Here is a 19,582-nt window from a genome sequence, read left to right as displayed (position 1 = left end):
ACTGGAAAAAAAAATCCCATTCTTAATCAGTTCGACAAAGTCATTAAGCACGGCTGAATTCTTCTCACATTCAAATGATCCGTGGGAAGTTGCGCCAGTACCAAGTGCTTTTGAAAAACTTTGCAGTTTAGTTCTTCACTTGCCTGTGGAATCTTTCAGGACAAAGGGTCTACCAGCACTGCATGTACAACACACTCTAAAAGAACAAACCTGCTCACTTTGTCAGCGAGCACATTTTGTTATGGGCTGCATTTACAACCTCCACTGCTGCAGACTAGCCTTGCTAGAGACCCCACTGTTCCCTGGTACACGGCAAATGATCCTCAGGACAGATCAAGCCAAAGCAAAATGAAAGAGGTAGAAAAGCTTTAAGACCAAACAGTTTATTACTGCTATATAAAGCAGGAAATCCAGAAGAGAGTGGGGAAAGAAGTGACCTCCATTTCCTTCAGTATCCACACAACAGAAGTGCTTTGAAAATTTTTGGCTTTAGGAAATGATGGTGTAACGAGTATTTTCACAAGTACTATAATATTTTATCTGGTAAGCTGGCCAACAACAAAATGTATTAAACCCTGCAATTCATCACAAGTACAGGCCATATAAAAAGATGTTCACCTCAGATACCTGTCTCCAAGCAGATCTACCCCTCTCTCTCCCCATCTGCCTTTGCTGTGTAAGCCTTCATTTTGTGCTAATTTTTTGAAGTTATTTTCGAGGGATGGTAACTTTAACTGATGTGCAGCAACTAAGGGTAAAAATTAACTACTGCATTTTCCTTTCATTAGATGACACCACAATACCATCATACATTATATGCAAAAAACCAGGTTAAGCAGTTAGCTCGAATAACTAGAATCCAACAAAATAAAACTAACTCCTGAATCTCAGCTCTCTGTTAGCAGTGATGATGTGCTTCTTTATGCCATATGCTCCCCGTGAAGGAACGTCATGAACTTTAAAAAAAGTATAAAGCACCTCTTTTCCATTTTCTCTCTCAAGGAATCTTAATAAAAAATGGTGAACCCACATTCTCCCTTCTTGTATTAAATTATCTGCAGAAAAAAAAATATTTTCAGATAACTAGCAGATCTGATGACAGATACTGTTTCTACCATCTCTCAAAATCAATTCAACTGAAGGTTTGATTCAATAATAATATGTTCTCCATCTTTCATCAGATTTTATTACCTTTCAAGTAATGCTAATGTTTATCTTCATAGTATGCTTGACTTTACAGCTGTATTCATTTGCACCTGTTTACCCACAACATTCATGTATTAGAATCTGCACAGAAGTCAACCAGTACTGTGTAAACTCTGGGTTCATGGATTGGATTTTATTTCACATTTTGGATGCGTAATAATCAGATAAGACCTACTTCCACTCAGAAAAAAAAGCATATTTAATACAGAAAGATGTCTGTCACCTGGAATAGAGAAGTTTTCAGAACACCTCAAGCCAAGGTGTTGGGTAAGTATGCAGTAGGACACACAGTATTGGCTTCATGCTCTTTTCATACTCATTATGTCACAGAAAGAAATTTAAGGGATGCAAACACACTACCACATCTATTTTGGGTATTCATATTGCTGCCAGACTATAACCTCATTTCATGACAAAACAAAATCCCTTTCCAGCACTTTACTGCTCATAGTAATAAAAAAGAAGAAAAAAAGCACCTGACTTGATACATGTAATTAAGTCATTCTCCTGAGTAGTGTAAATCCTCTCTTCATTCTCTTTCACATGTACAAGTCTGTGTGGAAACTCTAGCAGTATAAATACTCCTCCAATAGTAACTGATCACTAAAAGAAAGCAGTCATCACAATCTGAACCTTCATGATTCTGAGCTTTTCCTAGCCAAAAACAGTCTCTCTAGAGACTGACATCACCTTTTTCTCTGCTGGCTCATCTTGCAGTCACACAACCCTTTAATCTCTCTCTAGTAATCCTTGAAAATCATCTCAATTTCTTCTCCATCCAGCGTCAAGACTCTTATTAGAATTATGCACTTTTTTTTTTCACATATGAGTTTCTTGTTTACACTGCCAAAGAAATATACAGAGCTTGCAAGTCAAGAGTGGAGCTTCAGTAACCTCAAAAAAAGATGAAGACAAGACAACAGAAAATGTGGAGTTGTGCTTTTGCTTCCCTCTTCTCCTCCTTCTTCCCATAGCAACATTTTTTTTGCAACAATGAAGAGCTTGGTGTCATACTGGTTGGAATTGACTGCCTATGAGCAAGTACTGATACCTTTGATCACTGTGAGAACCAATGTAACTTCTCAGAAAACAGGGATTATCGCTGTATGTAAACTCCTTCAAGATACAGCTAAAGCTGACTGAGATGAGAAAAGGGAATGGAATTTGCATGTATTGGATGTTATTCTTCCATTTCCCAACACTTCTAAATGACAGTCAAATGTGTAGGAAGAACTAAAAGATTAAAAAAAAGGCCTTTTGAAGTTGTCAGCATCAACAGCCACTGGTTAAAAGGAAAAAAAAAAAAAATCACTGTAAGCAACTGGAATCATATTTCCAGTATGACAAAGTAAATACCGCCATACTGCCAACTTCAAATCTTGCATGGATTTTGAATGAGCAACAAATCATGAAAATTTGGTAGAGAAAAATTTAACATCCAGGTAACTAGTTACTATTCTAAAATATGTTATAAAATTCTCATGTACTGATAACCAGTGCTGTAACTGAAGAGCCAAATCCCGGAGTTCAACCCCAAAATAAATTATTCAGTTCAGTGGGTGCAGGACAATATCCAGAACCTCAGCAACTGAGACACAGTCTATTTTTCAGACTTTCACGTTTGGCCAATAGTTCTCTACAGCATTGCTTCAAAAAAGAACAATTAAGCAGATATCTGTAATCTTTAGCTGTTGATTTTACAAAAACCTCCACCTTTCTACTAACACTGGATATTACCTCCTCACATCGTTGTTGCTGTAAAGAATCCTGCAAAACGCAGACCTTCACAGACTAAGCCATATTAAGCACCGGCTTCTTCCAGGCCTGTGGCATCTTCATAGACATGTCAGCTACAATTATAAATTAGCTAAAGTTATTAGGTGATAACTTTAATGAAGTTTAAGCACAGACACAACAGTATCATCAGAGATGCCCAAATCCTCACTATCACTCAACTCCCCGCACAGATATTCTTACAGCGGTGAAAACTGCTGAATGGCCCTGAAGCAGCTTTGTGCTACTTCACACTTTTACAAATGTACTTGTGGGAAAACCATCAGGACACACTGCCAGTACCTGATGTATGAAAATATGTTCGCTTGTTTAAAGTGACCTTTGCTGGAGACATTTTCAAAAGCATCTCCTTTCTACCACATGGAAAGAGTGATCACGAGAACTACTCAGTAGTTCCAATGCCAATGGTGCCAATGCCAAATATGAGTAAAGACAACAGAGGTTCAAGGGGAGCCTGAGAAACCGAAAACATACCAAGCTGTTGCATGGCTGCTAACACAGACACAACTGCTATAAAATGACCAGATGGGATCAAATGCCTTCTTCGATTTGTGTCTTTGAAATCTCTCCATCTATGTAGATTTTTGAAATACACTGCTACTTAAGTATGAAGGTGCAAGTTTGAGCATGCTGGACATGGTGTGTTTAAGTATATGCAGTGCAGACTGATGTTATTTGTACTGTAAACTAGAGTAAAAGACCCAGTGATTTTATCCCCCAGCAGCTTCTGCTCCACACACACACTCCTACTACATTCCTAAGGGCATTCCACCCTTCCATCTACAGCTGCACAGCACCATGGACATGACTCATTCAAACACCAGTGGAAACAAGTGCAAACTGCTATGACTAACTGTGTAATGACCTGCAGTTCACACAAGAACAGCAGGGACTCTTCAGTAATTAAACCTCAAGAAAAGATACAACGTATTTTTCCTTGAATTAAATGAAATCTCAATTTACTCCTATCTGTTTACAATGCCCCGGTCATTTACTCTAACCACTTCAGTCTGCATCCCTCCAACCTGCTCCATTTTACCTAATGAAGCTGAAAAATGTACACCATTTCTTCTACCTTCTTCTGAAAGAATTTCTGTTTCTGTGCCACATACAATACTGGTCTCTACAATTTGTTCAAAAGCTCAGACTAGGCACCTGCATTCTTTTCCCTCCATTTTCCTTAACATTTAGGATTACTCTGTCCTTCAAAGCCCTTCTTAAATCTTCTATCCCAAGACCCATGCTGTGAAAGTCGTGGTTGGGCAGCAAGACTATTGCTTATCCAAAACAGTCACTGTTTCTACAAACTTGTTTATATTTGTGCTGTTGCCTGTTGACTATACCTTCAGCTGGCAACTCTTTTATAGACAGTGCTTTACTTGCTGTGCAGTTATTCAAAATCCAGTTCCACAAAATTTTAAGTGTTCAAAATTAATGTAACCTTGTGAAATAATACACTGACAAACGTTCTGTAGAATCACAGCCTCCATCAATTCATCTGAAATTCATCTAAGTGTAGGTACAGTTTATTCACAAAGTATGGTTTTTTTCACCTGGCTGACATGTCTTTCAGGAATGTGTATTTGGACTGAAGCACAGGAATGTTAATCCTTTGCTTTAGTACTGAAGAAGATGATGGAGGGAGGAAGAATTGCCCTCACTGTCTATTCCCTTACCTCAGTTTAAAAAGCTTGTTCCATCAGATGTCTCCCTGCATTAGATATTGCAAGTAAGCATTAGGAATATATTCCCCTATGTAACATTTAACTACTATTTAAAGGATAAAAGGAGCAAAAACAAAAATAAATGGTCACATGTGGAAAAGAGGCAAGCTGAGGAAGCAATATAGCACCTGGTACAAGTGAATAGGGTGCTCCATAATCTTTACAAAAGAGACCAGGAAACAGCAGAGCTAGGAGAGGAACTCTGGGTATGATGGAAGTAGTAATTCAAGAAAATTTCCACTACATAGAACGTCCTCTGCTCAAAGAGGAAATAGCCTGAAAAGACAGAAGTTTTTAGGAAGTTTTTGAAAAATAACATCAACTAGTTTTGACTGGGGCTTTTGAGGAATTTGGACTCAAGTTTCCCTGGTAAGTCATTCATTAACAGAAAGGTCCTGATCCCACAATTAATTTCAAACAATGATACAACTGTGCCCATCCCATACAGTGCTTCAGTTCCTCTGCTGAGCAGCTGAAGGACTATGGTTTAATTCATCTTCAAAACTGGAGAGATGGTCTCTCTTTTTGAGACATTTTGTCCTGTTTCTCTCATTTCCCTCTCCCAAAATCCCACATAGGCAGGTTTCCAATATTGTCACCTGTAGCCAGTTTTCAAAAATCCCCATAAAAATCAAGAAGTGCAGCTTCTGTTCTGCAGGTCTATGTCCACTAAGCAAAGACAGAGGATGTCAGCATCAAATGGGAACAAAAGGGTGAAGTAGAACTTCACAACAGAAGAATCTGAACCCAACAATGGACAGAAGGGCTAAAAAGAAAAGGCAGACAAGTCAAAACAGAAATAAACCCCAGAGTTAAAGGATAAGAGAACTGGTACTGAATGTAAGCAGATAACATCAGCTATTCTCTACTTATACAACACAGTATACCTTCTACCCCAAACATCTACCGCTTCAGTAGATGTCCTCTGCTCCACCTCTAGGACAGCAGAGGTCAGATCTGCAGGTGCACCTGTGACAAAAAGCATGAAGTACTGGCAACATCTAAGGAACTCTTCCTTTTAAAAATCCACTTAGCTGTGCACGGAAGAAGTCAACAAGATATTCAGTAGCCCCAAATTCAACACACTTGTCTTACTCCTGTTAAAGAAACACAACCACAAACTCACAGTTTGGTTCAGGATTTTCTGAAATCAACACACACTAAGAGGTAGATTCAGACATTAGAGCAAAACCATAACTACTTTTACTTAAAAATTCTGTGGTTTTCTAAAAATTTCCTCCCCACCTTACCCTGAAATTTAGAGGGAGCCAAAGGTATTCATCTTCTTCCTGTTAATCTTGCAAATATTTTCATACCTGAAAGACTACCTTGCATTCTATAAACCAAACAGTATTGTTTACTTTTCTCCACACAGGAAACATATAAAACGCTTATTTTACTTGATATATTAAAATCTTGATAAAAAAATATTTTTAATTTGATTTTCAAAGTGCACCTAACCATTTGCTATAAGTGTACACAAAGAATTAATATAAGAAAGTAACACATTCAAATTAAAATTATCCAACAAATAACATCTTTGAAATCACTAGTTAGAACAAAATAAATGCTGTCTAAATACCTGATCCACCCCATTCTCAAAACCCAAAGAAAACCAGAATTTGCAGCATCTGGAGATAAAACAGGCTGCAAATTCTGACAAGGAAAAAGCAAATCCCTGAACAGTGTGCTCCTCACCAAGTACTGCCTTGCCAACTCTTCTCCCTTATAAATCAACTCTCAATTCAAGGACTTCAGAAGGCCTCATCTATTGTGGTAATATCACTAAGAGAAAAGGAAAAGTTTCAAGAACCCAGAATTCAGTCCTTAATAGCTTTATACTTCAATAATAGATTCCAAATTTATTCCAAACCTTGCTAAATTCCAAATGTACTGCCCTCCAAGGACAAGGTCCTGCAGAGGACAGTGAGCCTGCTTAGCTTTATGCTGATGAAGTTACCCTATTAATGTCAGTGTTACCACTCAAGGTTAAAATTGAATGTATTTGTATTTTTTCCTGGACAGTTATATCAGACAAGTACACAAGTATCACCCAGCCAAACATGTAGAGCCTTGAAGATTAGAAATTTTGAAGAGTACAGAACATCCTAAATGACTAAACAAACTAATCTACTCTACATACAGAATAACTCTCTGCTACAGCAATACAAAATCCAATGCCAGATGATAGCACTTTATCTGAAAGAACGGGGAAAAAAACTGACATAGGAAAACAAGAGGAAAAAAGTCTGTTGACCAGTACTCAAAGTAAGAGTCTGAAGTCTAGTTAAATATGCAGTTGGACATTCCTTCAGAACAGACAGAATTTGTGTTCTTTGCATCTGTATGTAGATACTTAGGGTCAGTCTATAAAATACACTTCAGTTTATAGGTGATATGTCACATTTTGATCTTTTGCAACAGGGTTCAACAAGCATTTGAAGATGTCAGAGCTACTGGTCTGCCCCTTTCCTCAATGAAAGAATCAAGCTAACCAAAACCTTTTCCTCCACCCCTCCCCATATCCACCAGATTGATTTTTTCTTTTTTAACATGCTTGAACCATGTCAAAAAAAAAAGCTGAATATGAACAGTTCATGCTTGAGACCTTGGTAGAGTAAAAAAAAGCTGTTATGCCTCATTTACCTACAAAAACGGGTAGTTTGTGGCCACATCAATACAAACAGAAGTAGTGTTGTAACTACAATCACAATCAGGACTTACAGCATAGCCAGGAATTTGCTGGGCTTGAAAAGAGAAAATCAAGACAGAAGAAAAGATTAAAATTATAGCTCTGTAGCTAGAACTCCACACTTCAAATTCATACACAGTTAAAAGTAAAGCTCTAAAAACAGGGGGAAAAAAATCTAATTCTGACCAGCTGCTAGGTCAGAACCTCTCATAAACAGCGATAAAACAAAGCACTCAGGGAATTATACATTATTTAAAGAAATGCACAAAGTTTGATTCCAAGCCAGTTTGAACAATACAACCCTACTGCTTATCAGTGACTCCATTTTTCAAATGTCTGTACAGACAAAGAATGGAATTTGAATAAAAAATCTGTCTTTGCAAGTACAAGCAGATGAAATGGCTATGGGAAAGACAGTTAGTAAACAGGAATTAAATGAGGAATATTCACAAACCTCCTGTATAACATGAAACAGCCAGTGTAAATTAATGTCAACTTCGTTTTAAGGCTTTAACTAGCATGAAAACTTGAAGTGATCATTTCTGGCAGATGGTGTGCTTCAACACTTCCTAGGGGAAGGCTCAGCAGAGGGAAGATAGTGATTTAATGCAAATGTGTAACCACATAGTTTCTCCCAAAATATCCAAAGCTCCATTCTACAGGGCAAGGACCAAATTAACTAATCTTTCTTTCCTTCAAATGCTAAATTTCTCATAAACATACTTTTAGCAGTCAAGCATCCCTGAAAGTGTTCAAAAAACCTTTGAATATGGCACCCGAGGACATGGTTTAATGCTGAACATGGTGGTGGTGCTGAGTTGACAGTTGGACTTGATGATCTTAAAGGTCTTTTCCAACCTTAACGATTCTATGATTCTATAATGGATAGTATATGTGCAGCCCTATTGAATTCAAACAAAACATAAGCCTTGCATGTCTTTTGGAACCAGACTTAGTTTTTATGAAATTGTTCTTTAGATTGTTTTATTAGGAAGTTTAGGAACAGAGAATACCATAGCTGTCAGATCATCCAAGAAGCATTTACTTGTTCTGCTAGCTCTTGCAATCACACTGCCTCATGAAACAGAGAGCACAGAATCTAGTTTGCTTTGGGATATTTGCAAAAGTCTTTGCTTTATTCCATTTTCTTAACAACCCCTCAGAAATTCCTCGCATCTCTACAATGAGGTAACATTTAAGTATGTTCATATCAGACCAGTACCAGATCAAGTGAGAGAACTTCTACGTTAACCAAGACTACAGGGATAATGTTGACATCCAACTGAAATGGTTCAGAATGTCAAACTGGCCTTTGACAGCTGCCTTCATCAGTACACTCAAACTTCCTGTGATAGTGATAGTTCTGCATTGCTTTTATGTCTTATTTATTTGAGGGATATTTGGTTGCACTAATGAAAAAGCATGAAAATGCCACAAGTCAGTTAAACTGCAATGTCAGTCATGAAGAACTACAGTCATCCAAGTGCAGTGGAAATTCTGGGTTTCCTAATGGCAGTCATAAGACACAGGGGGAAAAAAAGCCCTACAGGTTCTAGTGACAGATGTAAATTTGAACAATTTTCTTTTAAATAAAGGTATCACAATATAAGGCAAAGCTAAATAAATAAAGATAACCCATGGACCACGTGTCAAAGGGAAATTACAATTATGCTTTATTTCGGTTTAATTATCAACATCAGATAATAAAGAACATTACACTGAAGTAGCTTTAGTTTTACAAGTTAAAATGAAAATTCTCTTTTGTAAATGAAGAACTTCTTGAAATTTTTTATTTTAATTCTTATTTTAGCTCATAAAACTAACTCAAGAGCTCAGCTGCTTCTGATTTTGGCCATGTAATTATTTCTAAGAGACTCTAAAACTCAGAGTTCAGCCAGTCTTTCTTTCTCAAGAAAGAAAGCTTTTTTCCCCTTGAACTAACTAACTAGCAGAGGTGTACATTCCCAAACCAAGAAGAGAACACAACCTTACTGCATTGAAAATTGGCAATAGAATTTCTCCAAGTTTTTGGAAGAATTTCAAAATCAGAAGAATTCCATTAGGGAATGGCACAGTTCATTATTGTTTTCCTATTCTTACTTGGGCTTATTTTTTGCTTCACAAAATTATGTTTAATGTATTTATATATTAAAGAGAGTATTACTCATTTTGAATTATTGAAAATGTTATCACAGTTATGTTTTTTAAAACAAATTTAATCAACCAATGTCATGCCTGAGCCACAGTTCAAAATAATCAGATCCATGTGGACATGAACACTGTAATCCTAATGACTATTAGTTCTGGCCCACTGGCATCAAACACAGCACTTGGGTTGAACAATGCATCATGAAAAGGTTTCATGAAAATGTGCATTCACAGTTTTAATTTTTGTAAACAGCATTATAGCAATGAAAGACTGATACAATCCTGAACGAGAATACCCATGTAATATTACACTATTTCACGAGTTCCTACACTGAAATAAAAATATTACAGGGCTTTTTTTAAAAAACTCTGATAAGGTAACACAGACTCCCCCATACTATGAGGCCCAGATAATGTCCATGTGAGTGTAAGCATTAGAATATATACCTTAGCACATACAACCAAATGTGTACCACAGGAAAACAGAGTTTCTCTCTCAGTTTTCTTTTAAAGTACACTAACAAAAAGTGCAGTGTCATTGCAAGAAGACTCAAGAAGTGATATATTTGCTGATGGTCAAGCTGGAAGTGTCTTCTGCTCTAATACAGCTGGGCAGTCAGGTCATGGAGCAGAATGTATAAAGATCCATTGTAAAAATTAAAGCAAGCAATTGTTAAAAGTTTTTACCACAGCATTTGATATGTGCTTTAGCAAAGTCACTGAAAGACCAAATGTGAACAGCACTCGCTGCTATGACTCAATAGACACAAATTCTATTCCCAGGCTGTACTAACAACATCCTTGGAATCTCTTCTTACTTCAAAAGCATTATGTTTTAATTCTGATCAGGCAGACCTTCCCAACATTTTCCTCTCAAGCATTCTGTTCTTACTTTACTGGTTGTGCCAAAGTGTTCTTCATAAGACAAGGTTACCATATTCATAAGACAAGTTACCAGTTGGCTTTGGTCTCTCAATAAAAGAAAACATCTTGCAAATCATCTTTAGTGATCACTCTTGAGAAGGAAGACATAAGATAAAAATTCATTGTATTTCACCACATTCTTTTCATGGCAGCACCCCAGGTTACTTGCATACTCTAAAATTATGTAAATCAAAGAAGCAAATGATGTTAAAAAGCCAGTTCATGTACGCAGGTACATCTCAGAGACCAGTGACAGAGGAATACTAAACATAGTTGGGTCCTTTCTTCTCTTAAAATGAATGGGGTATAGAGAACAGACTTATTTTCAAGTGAGAAGAAAGCTTGATCCCATATACCACAAGCAAAAAATGAAAACAAATCTACACACACAACTTTATCTAATTAGAATTGTCCTTCCCTCACAAGACTTGAAAACAAAAAAATTGTATAGTGATGGACACAGCGAGACTATAAATCCTAATTCAGAACTTGTAATTTGGATACCTTTTCTCAGGCTTTAACACCATCAGCCAAACAACCAAACATTCTCTCTTTGTGCCTTTAACTGATTCACTGCATTACAATGAATTTTTCTTGTGTTAGCTGGAAATTTTTTCCCATTTTATAGACCTCAATATCAAACAAAAAAAATGACATTTACAAAATTAATTACTTTTTGTGAGCAATGAAATATCAGTGATGATGACAGATTCCCAAAAGAAATGGCAGCTATAAGATTACAGGTCTTTCTCGAGAGTCATGGATATGATAACCATGAAGTCAGGCAGGAATAATAAGCAGGGATAATTTGCCATTAGCTCAGTGTACACTGGGTTCCACTGAGTCTTCATGCAAAACAGTTCACACGTAGCTCTAGGACGGAGGCAGCTGGAACACCGCTCTTTATGTGCCCTCCAGCCACATAAGCATTGAATACAAACCAAACCCAAGTTTGAACAGTTATGACTTCTTGCTTAAAACTGCTCAGTTAGAACAATGCAAAGCGTCATATCAAAGCAATTCAATGACTTCTAGATTGTAAAAATTTCCTGTATGGGAACAGCACACACAATATTATACCTTTTAAACATTCAGAGGCAAGACCTAGTACTTAAAAATTATTTAGGTCTTCCATCAAGACCTACATTGAGTACTAGCTCAACTTAGAACACAAGAATAAACAGTTGTACCTATAACTGGACATTTAGAGGTGTAGAAGAATACGTAAGAATTCCTATGCAACTAACATATGTAAATTAAGGTTTTACAACATACCTGCCATTGAGTTTGCTGCTCTTCTCATTTTCTGGAGGGTACTCTTCTATAACATCCTGTACAAAAGGTGGTGGCTGCCGGTGTGTTCTGGTGTAAGGCAATGTTCCCATGTGGCTAAACATATCACAAGACCTAGTGGGAATTGTCCCCTTCTTCTTCCTGGGGAGAGTGCCATGGATAGAGATGCCTTGAAAGGAGTTTGAGCGATGCTCAGTTGGTGAAGGTTTAGTGGTCAAAAGGTCCATGGAAGAAGCTAATGAGAACTGGCGGTTCATTGGGCCATTTCTGGGAAGACTTGAAAATTTTCCTGCAGCTATCATTTTTGGTTCTGGAAAAACAAAACCAAGATTTCTTCTAATGTATCAATCATCAAACCCCTCCCTTTAACAAAGTTAAATAGCACGACTAGCAAAGAAACTGAACTTCTGCTTGGCTTTGAGGGAGTCAGATACCTCAAGATGTAGCCTGTATTCAGTCACATCGCTCCCAACCGCACACCAAGCACACCCATATATAACTTTCACACACGTGAAAAGTCACAACAAAACCCCACCAGTCTGGACACCCACACAAGAGCAGGCCACGAACAATTCTCCATTTTTATTCACAGAGTTCCTCTTTTTTGCTCCTTCACATCCTCTGAAGAGGCAGACATCAACTTTGAATCACTGACAAAAATCGAAGTTTTAAGAAGGTTTTGTTAAAAATAAAGGACACTACAGCTTGGTTTGGAAGAATATGTTTCTAACCCCAGCAGCTGGCACACTGTGAGGAAAAACTGTTGCTGAGGAGTCTTGCTCAAGTAATAAATCTAGCAGATAACTGGTCACACATTTCTAACAGGCTGTAAACTAAACGGCTCTGCTCAAGAGATAAGGGCAGGAGCAGATTACTGGAATTCTCTTCTTCAGTATGCCCAGCCTGCTGGCTCAAATCGTTGTTGACATTACAGATTCACAGAGCTGTCAGTCTCTTGTACAATCAATTACAGTCTGCCCTACAGTACAGGTTTTTCTGTTATCGTGAGCAAAAAGCTTTGTGAAACAAACACTTCAGGCACATTAACAGATTGCTGTTCTGTTCCTCAAAAAATGCTGCCTTGTGCTCAGCTTATAGTGTTGTATTACAGAAGACAGGCTGCCTTATCCTATCCAGTTATATTAGCCTGCACAAGCCACTCTATCGAACATGCCACCAGATCCAAAGGGCAACCAGTCCTACATTATTTAATCTAGGTGCTAGTCAACCAGGTGCTTCCCACAAAAACTGGAAATGCCACAGGAGCAGCAGAGATTGATATGAAATCAGAAACCTGAAGTACTTTTGGAAATAACAGTTATGGACAGGGGGAATCTGTTCTGGCCTTGGTCAAGTTTCATGAGGAAAAATAAGACTAGCACCCTGGAAGTCAGCTGCTTACAGCTGCACCAGAATTCCTCCTGTTTTGGGGAATGCACAGGGGTTGCAAGGAAAACAGAGGTGCCTCTATAGTCCTGCTCCCTTCTCCAGCCTCAATATCACAGCTACTATCAAAGTGTTTCTGCTCTGAAGCTACTGTTACTTCTACTCAGAGGTTATCATAACTGGCTTAGTTTTACAGTAACACTAAAGCTGATCTCAAATTATGAAAAAATTCTGCTTTTTCCTGTCAGCTGCACTGCAAAGATTCACAGGCTGGGTAAGGTTTTCAGACTTCAACCACAAATCCCTTCCTACTTCTCCATTATTGAAGATCCTACAATAAATACTCAGTAATTATAGATGATAAATAACATCTTGATTTCTTTTTTTTTTTTTTTTACTCTTCAATTTGCCAAGCCTCTGTCAAAGCACAGGTACTATGTACTATAGTAGAAAAGTCTCTGGAAATAGCACTTCTGCCTAGGGAGAATCTCTTTGACTTGGGTCAGGTTTCTTGTTGAAAAGAATAGAAAAGAGTTGAGGCATTAGTAAGAACTGAAATTTTTAGTTATGTGGATCCAAACAGAATTCAAAATCCTAAGGAAAACAAAACACACTGACAAAAATTCTGCCATAAGTTAGCACACTGCCCTTAATATGAAATATTAATCATCTCTCCATTTATCATGCGGTTGAAAGACACAGTTTCTGTTGGTTAGTATTAAAAACATCACATAGTTATTGTCACAATATTTGCTATAAAGTCAGTTTTGCATTACAATTGTTATAAACAAAACAACTGGTCCACAGATAGGAAGATCTAAAGTGCAAATGCTTACCACAAAGCTACAACCTCCTATAGCTAAAGCAAACTGACAGAGCTTGTTTCTTGTAAATTCAGCTTTGTTATTAGAACAGAATGATAAAAATTACCTCCAACGGGGGGGAAGAAAGGCTTCTTAGAATTCACACAATCTTTTGAAAACTCAGCTTTTTGTCAAACACCGTTTAGGGAGTCTGAAAAACTGAAAGCTAGCTTGCTTATACTGCACAAACATGCTGTTGTTCACCTTTCAGGGGCCGCTGAGATTCTGTACTTACTTATTGTATTTTCTTATTGGTTTATAAAAAAACAACCTCCAAACCTCTGAATTCCAACTATTTCAGCGCAGGTTATCCAGTGAGATTTTCCTTAGCCTGTCCTGCAAGGTTCCCACTGCTATGCTGAAATGGAACATGTGACATTACAAGTACGTGGGTATCAAATCTAAACAGTTATAAATAATAACCAACCAAAGCTTTGGTTTAATAGCTGATACCAAATGAGTCCAGATTATGCTTACTATGACATTAAATTGTTGACTACTTCATGTTTGAGGATCCACAAAGAAAGCTGAGAATTCACTCTACTAACCAAATCACAAGGTAATTGTTATGGCAAACCAGTAAGTTTCCAATCCAATGGTCTGAGAGTTTTCAAAAAATAAACAATGACCTCTGCTGTACTGTATTTTCCATTTAACCTCCATTCCTAAGAAGCCCTTAAGAATGAAAACCAAACTCCCAGAGTTGTCCTAATCATTGCTTCTTTTAAGAAGTACTCTCAGTACCATCACTTGACTTACAAATTCAGTACCCAATCCTCAAAGGCACATCAGAGTTTTGTTTTAAGGAATCAAGGTAGAATTCCAAAGTTAGTACAAAAATACCTACATTCAAGAACTTGCAAGACACTTAGCCACAATTATGTGTGCAGAAACTTTGATAATATTTCTAATTATCCTCCCTGCAAAACCTCTCCAAAAACCAAAAAAACCCCAATCAAACAAAAACCTCCACAAAACCAAGAAAGCCCAGAACCTGCGAACAACGGTCTGCTAACTTCTACCCATAAATTTATCTGCTTGCCTATCTGCTGCTGCACTATATATTCTTCATAAATGTAAACTAAGAACTACAACAATCAGGTCAGTAACAGAATTCCTGCCAAACTATCCATATGTTTTTCTTGTATTGAACATAAACACTGCAAAGAAGGAGCCTCTTCAGCTGAAGACTCTGGAATGTCTCAAATACTTCAGTATATGATTCAAAGAATGTTTGACTTTTCTAGATATAGAAACCCTGAAAATGTTACTCCCTTAGAAACAGCGTGCTTTGAACATCAACAATGGAAATGGTAGAAATTGTAACAGAATGATAGGTCAAAAGGAACTGAAATTTAATTGTACACATTCCTATTTGTCAAAACAGCACCTAACAAAACAGAGCACTTTGGAAAACATACAAATAGGTGCAAACAAGATGGACTCATGTCAATATAATGTTAAAAACGTGAAGTGAATTTGTATTTATATACTGAATAGTATTTTTCTTTCTTCAGTCTGTAACTTGGAAAAAATATATGGGAACAGAATTGTCAGGAATCCGATTGTGAATTTAGAGAAGTGGAGGGCATGAAAGGTTTCAAGGTAACTTCTGACATGTTCTAATTTTTTGCTACAAATGAGAGCAAGCAAATACAAACAAACAGGTCTCTAAAATCAACATGGCATTTAGGATAAGAGTAGGAGACTGGACATAGAATAATATATGTATCTGGTGGGCAAGACCAAACATGCATGAAATTCTAATCTGATGGGTTGTGCATCTCTTCACATCACTGCTTAAAACAAAAACGAGCCATATGAACAATGAAACAAATAACTTTCACCTCCCTAAAACAACATACTAAATATATACTTCTGCTCACGGCCCCTTGGCTTTGGGACGCAAATCCAAACTTTCTGGCTCAGCTCATCTTCATGAAAACTTTCTGATGTTCACACAGTCTGAAGAAGTGTTCTGATGGTTCATTCAAACAGACACAGGTACAGGAGTAAGTGCCCCTTCCATATCACAATGTAACGCAACTAGTGGCAATGGCTTCTACTTTATTGTTTCAATATTTTGGAGGAAGGGAAGTGAGGGAAAGGGAAATCTCCAGTTTGGCCTCAGAGATGCATGAATGGCATAACAAACAGCCCAAAGCTCATGCTGATGGACACCTGGATCAAAGGAAAGAGAAAAGCAATTTCAGAGTTCCAAACCAGACTCTAGACACTCTGAGTTGTATCTAAACCAGTTTTGGACATGAAAGGACCCATGTTTCTCTCAGTCTTATTGATCTGCAATCTGGGTGACTCTCCCTGTTAGATCAAATGCCCTGCAGTCTATACCTGGTGTTACGGCAGCGCTTCCCTCAAAGTATTACCATGCCTTTACCATGACATATGCCATGAAACTAAGAGGGCTCGAACATGGTTTAATACATTCAGCTGAAGAACAACTGCTTTATGTTCTCACATCTTTAAAAGATGTAGTCAACTTCTGTGAAAACTGTACTTACTTTCACCATATCAAATCTCCTCACAAATTCCTCCCACCCACCCTCTCTCAAAATCAGCAACAATAAATTATGAGTGGGAGATACATAACTCCCTTTTCCCTGCTAAGTTACTTGGCACATTTGCATGCACTTTGCAGATGTAACAGAAAATAATGAAAGTGATCAACCTGAATGGTGAAGAAAGTCCAGTTCAGGACAAAAAGACAGATCAATTTCTCAGATTTATCTTTTTTTTTTTGTGTGTGTGTGTGTGTAGTAAGAGAATAAGTTAGAGAAACAGAAAAAGCATGTCTGAAAAGCACTAAAGTTAACATATCATAGGAAGAAATACAGTTAAAACCACAGCCATTATAAATTCAAGGTGGATTTCATGTTTACTATCTCCCTAGAAGCAATGTAGTCTTCTTCATTAGGGTAACCAGAAAGAGAGGATTCTTGCTCCCCAAAATGGCTTAGAAGCAGCCTTCTACAACCTCTGTTTTCTACTTTTGTTTTTAAAAAAATAAGTTGATGCAGTGGCTGCTTTAGCAAACAGGTCACAGGACTTTGAGAAGAATAGTAAGGTTCAAGAACCTACAGCTTGTTATGATACAGAAACACAGACTGAGAAAGCATATGCAGTAGTTCAAAGGCTTTAAGCTACTATCAGAAAAAAACATGAGTCTGTCAAACATCAAAAACTCCCCACAAGATTAGTCAGGTCAGTGATTCCAAAGGGTCTTGAAGTGCTATCACAATGCTCATGCTTTCCTTCTCTCTCCTTATATATGTCATGCAATTTCCACCCCCCTCCCCAAACATCCTTACACTGTAATCTGACAACCTATATGAAATGTTATTTTTAACTACTGTTCTCACACAATAGAAAACACACAGTCCAGGATAAGTTATCTTTGAAATGTCTTTTTTTTTTTTTCCAAGATGAGAGAAGCAGATAAACCCCACACTTCTCTTTGTGAGTTTTCACATGTAGAATGCCTTGATACCTACAAAAGATGCCATGAAAAAGTAATCATTGAAGAGGATTCAATAATAAGCGGAGATCTTCTCATTTTGCCTAATTTCTGAAATTTAAGTGCCCAATCAGTTATCTTAGTAATCTGAACAGTATGAAGCCTTGACTTGAAATAAACATTCCCTCCCCGTTTTGCTGGCAGAAACAGAGAACTTTACCAAGGTTACAGTCAAATCTAAGCATTTTTTAGCTAATGCTTCAACATACAAGCTTTTGTTCCTTCTCTGGCATAGGAAGTCATTTACTATTTTGCCTGCTGCCCTGTTCCCACAATGTTACTGAAAAAAAACCAAAACCAACAACCCACTCTAACTCAAAATGAAGCATTTAAAAGACCTTTTCAGCATTATTTCGAACTAACAACCAACTTACGGAAATTACAAACTCAGACAGAAATAAGTGCTTTTATATATGCTCCTCTTTAACTAACAAAAAAAAGGACACAGCGTTTCTTGTTTCTTTTCTTTCTACTCTGTGAAGTATCTCGAGTACACACCAGTGTTCTATACTTAAAAGAGTGCTTAATAGATTTCCATGGAATCCATTCCCACTGAACCTAAGCAGTGAATCAAACGTCTCAGTAGTCACTGTCCCAGCTCCGGCATTTCCAGAGCCCGCGGGCAGAGTCAGGGCTCGCCCTGTTGCCCGTCCCTGCCCCGACAGCGCTGTGGGGACAGAGGGACGCTCGCACACATTCACATACAAAACCAACTCCTCATTCTCAGCCCGAGAGAATAACGCTTCCCCGCAGTTACCGGGTCTGATCACTGCTGCTTCTTTCCAGGCTTTCTGTGGATCAGTTGGAGGTTTTGTCCCGGCGAAGCGATCTCCCGGGCAGCGAATCCCGCCCGGGTCCCTCGGGGGAGCGGCAGCCGGGCAGCAGGAATGGGTGGCCGGAGGCCGGACCCGCAACACCAGCGGTCCTGAGCGCTTCCAGTAAATGAACCGGGACGTCCTCGGGAGAGCCCAAGGTCTGGCCGTGCCGCGGTAGAGCCGGCACGTACACCAGCTCCAGCCTGCCCTAAAGAAGCGCAGTTCGCGATAACTTAAGTAAGGATGACTCAACCGGAGCCTTCTGAGAGCGCCTTATCGCTCGCTCGCCCGGGCCGGGTCAGTCCGGAGCTGGTTCGGCGCCTCTCCCGTGTGCAGCCTCCCGGGCGCCGCTCACCTGGAGCGGGGAGGCGGCGCCGGCGGCCGCGGGCGCTGCGCAGCCACCCGGGCCCGCAGTCACGGCCGCGGCCCCACCCTCCGCCAGCTCACGCTGGGTCTCGCCGAGCCCCCGGCACACCAGCGGCTGGCGGGCCGTGACCTCTCGCTGCCCTTTTCCATGGATTTAAGAACTTGACTTCCACAATTTCGCCTCTCAAATTAGCACTACAGCAAAATTTAACAGTTTTCTAGATCCGCCCTGTTCACGAACAACTCGGAGACTATTACTGTGTACTTTACACACACTATTTACTTACATTAGCAGATTTCCCCCTCGTCCCACCAGGTCCCGTGGAGTTATCTGTGCAACAGGTTGGTGAGATAAAATGCATTTTCTGTACCAAAGGGTCAAACAGCTGTACAGGATTGAGAGCTACTGACAGAACAGATGGCCAGTTACGCTCCTTTGATAAAGCAGACCTTCAAAACAATCAGGTAGTTACAGATAGAACCTTCATTTTCAATTAGTTACCTCCACACCTTCAGCTGTACCACTGACCCAGCCAAAAAGCTTTCGCTTAAATACAAATTAAGGCACACTCAGTTGACTTTTAAAGTAGTGTCTAGATCAGTTTTTTCTATAACACCATATTTGTCTCTCTCCCATTGGCTCAGTCTTTCAGGCTGCCTGGCCAACATTTCTCTGGTTTTGCCATAGTTATTGCAGTTGTTCAAACCAATTTCAATAACACTGTTCTTTCCATCTTATCAGAATTCATAAGCCAACACACTGCAAACCTTTTCATGGCTATCCTATTGGCATTAGCTTTCCAGAGGCAAATATTTCTCTCCCTAACCAAACATCT

The 19,582-nt window shown here is 38.7% G+C and overlaps 1 protein-coding gene across 3 annotated transcripts in view; it reads right to left on the bottom strand.

Annotated features, from left to right (window-relative positions):
• The window catches only part of BCAR3 (BCAR3 adaptor protein, NSP family member), a 69,937-nt gene that overhangs the window by 37,354 nt on the left and 13,001 nt on the right, over window positions 1-19,582 (bottom strand). For 2 of the 3 annotated variants that reach the window (XM_018072078.2, XM_018072079.1), the window contains one exon: window positions 11,764-12,091. In XM_018072078.2, coding sequence (XP_017927567.1) covers window positions 11,764-12,091 — 328 coding nt within the window. Of the gene's footprint in view, window positions 1-11,763; window positions 12,092-18,322; window positions 18,591-19,582 lie in introns of those variants that run through there. The other variant, XM_018072080.2, reaches the window with a different exon arrangement.

Source organism: Manacus vitellinus, unplaced genomic scaffold, assembly GCF_001715985.3.
Source record: "Manacus vitellinus isolate BGI_N305 unplaced genomic scaffold, ASM171598v3 scaffold_21_pilon, whole genome shotgun sequence".
NCBI lineage: Eukaryota > Metazoa > Chordata > Aves > Passeriformes > Pipridae > Manacus > Manacus vitellinus.
This window is presented reverse-complemented; position numbering and strand designations above follow the sequence as displayed.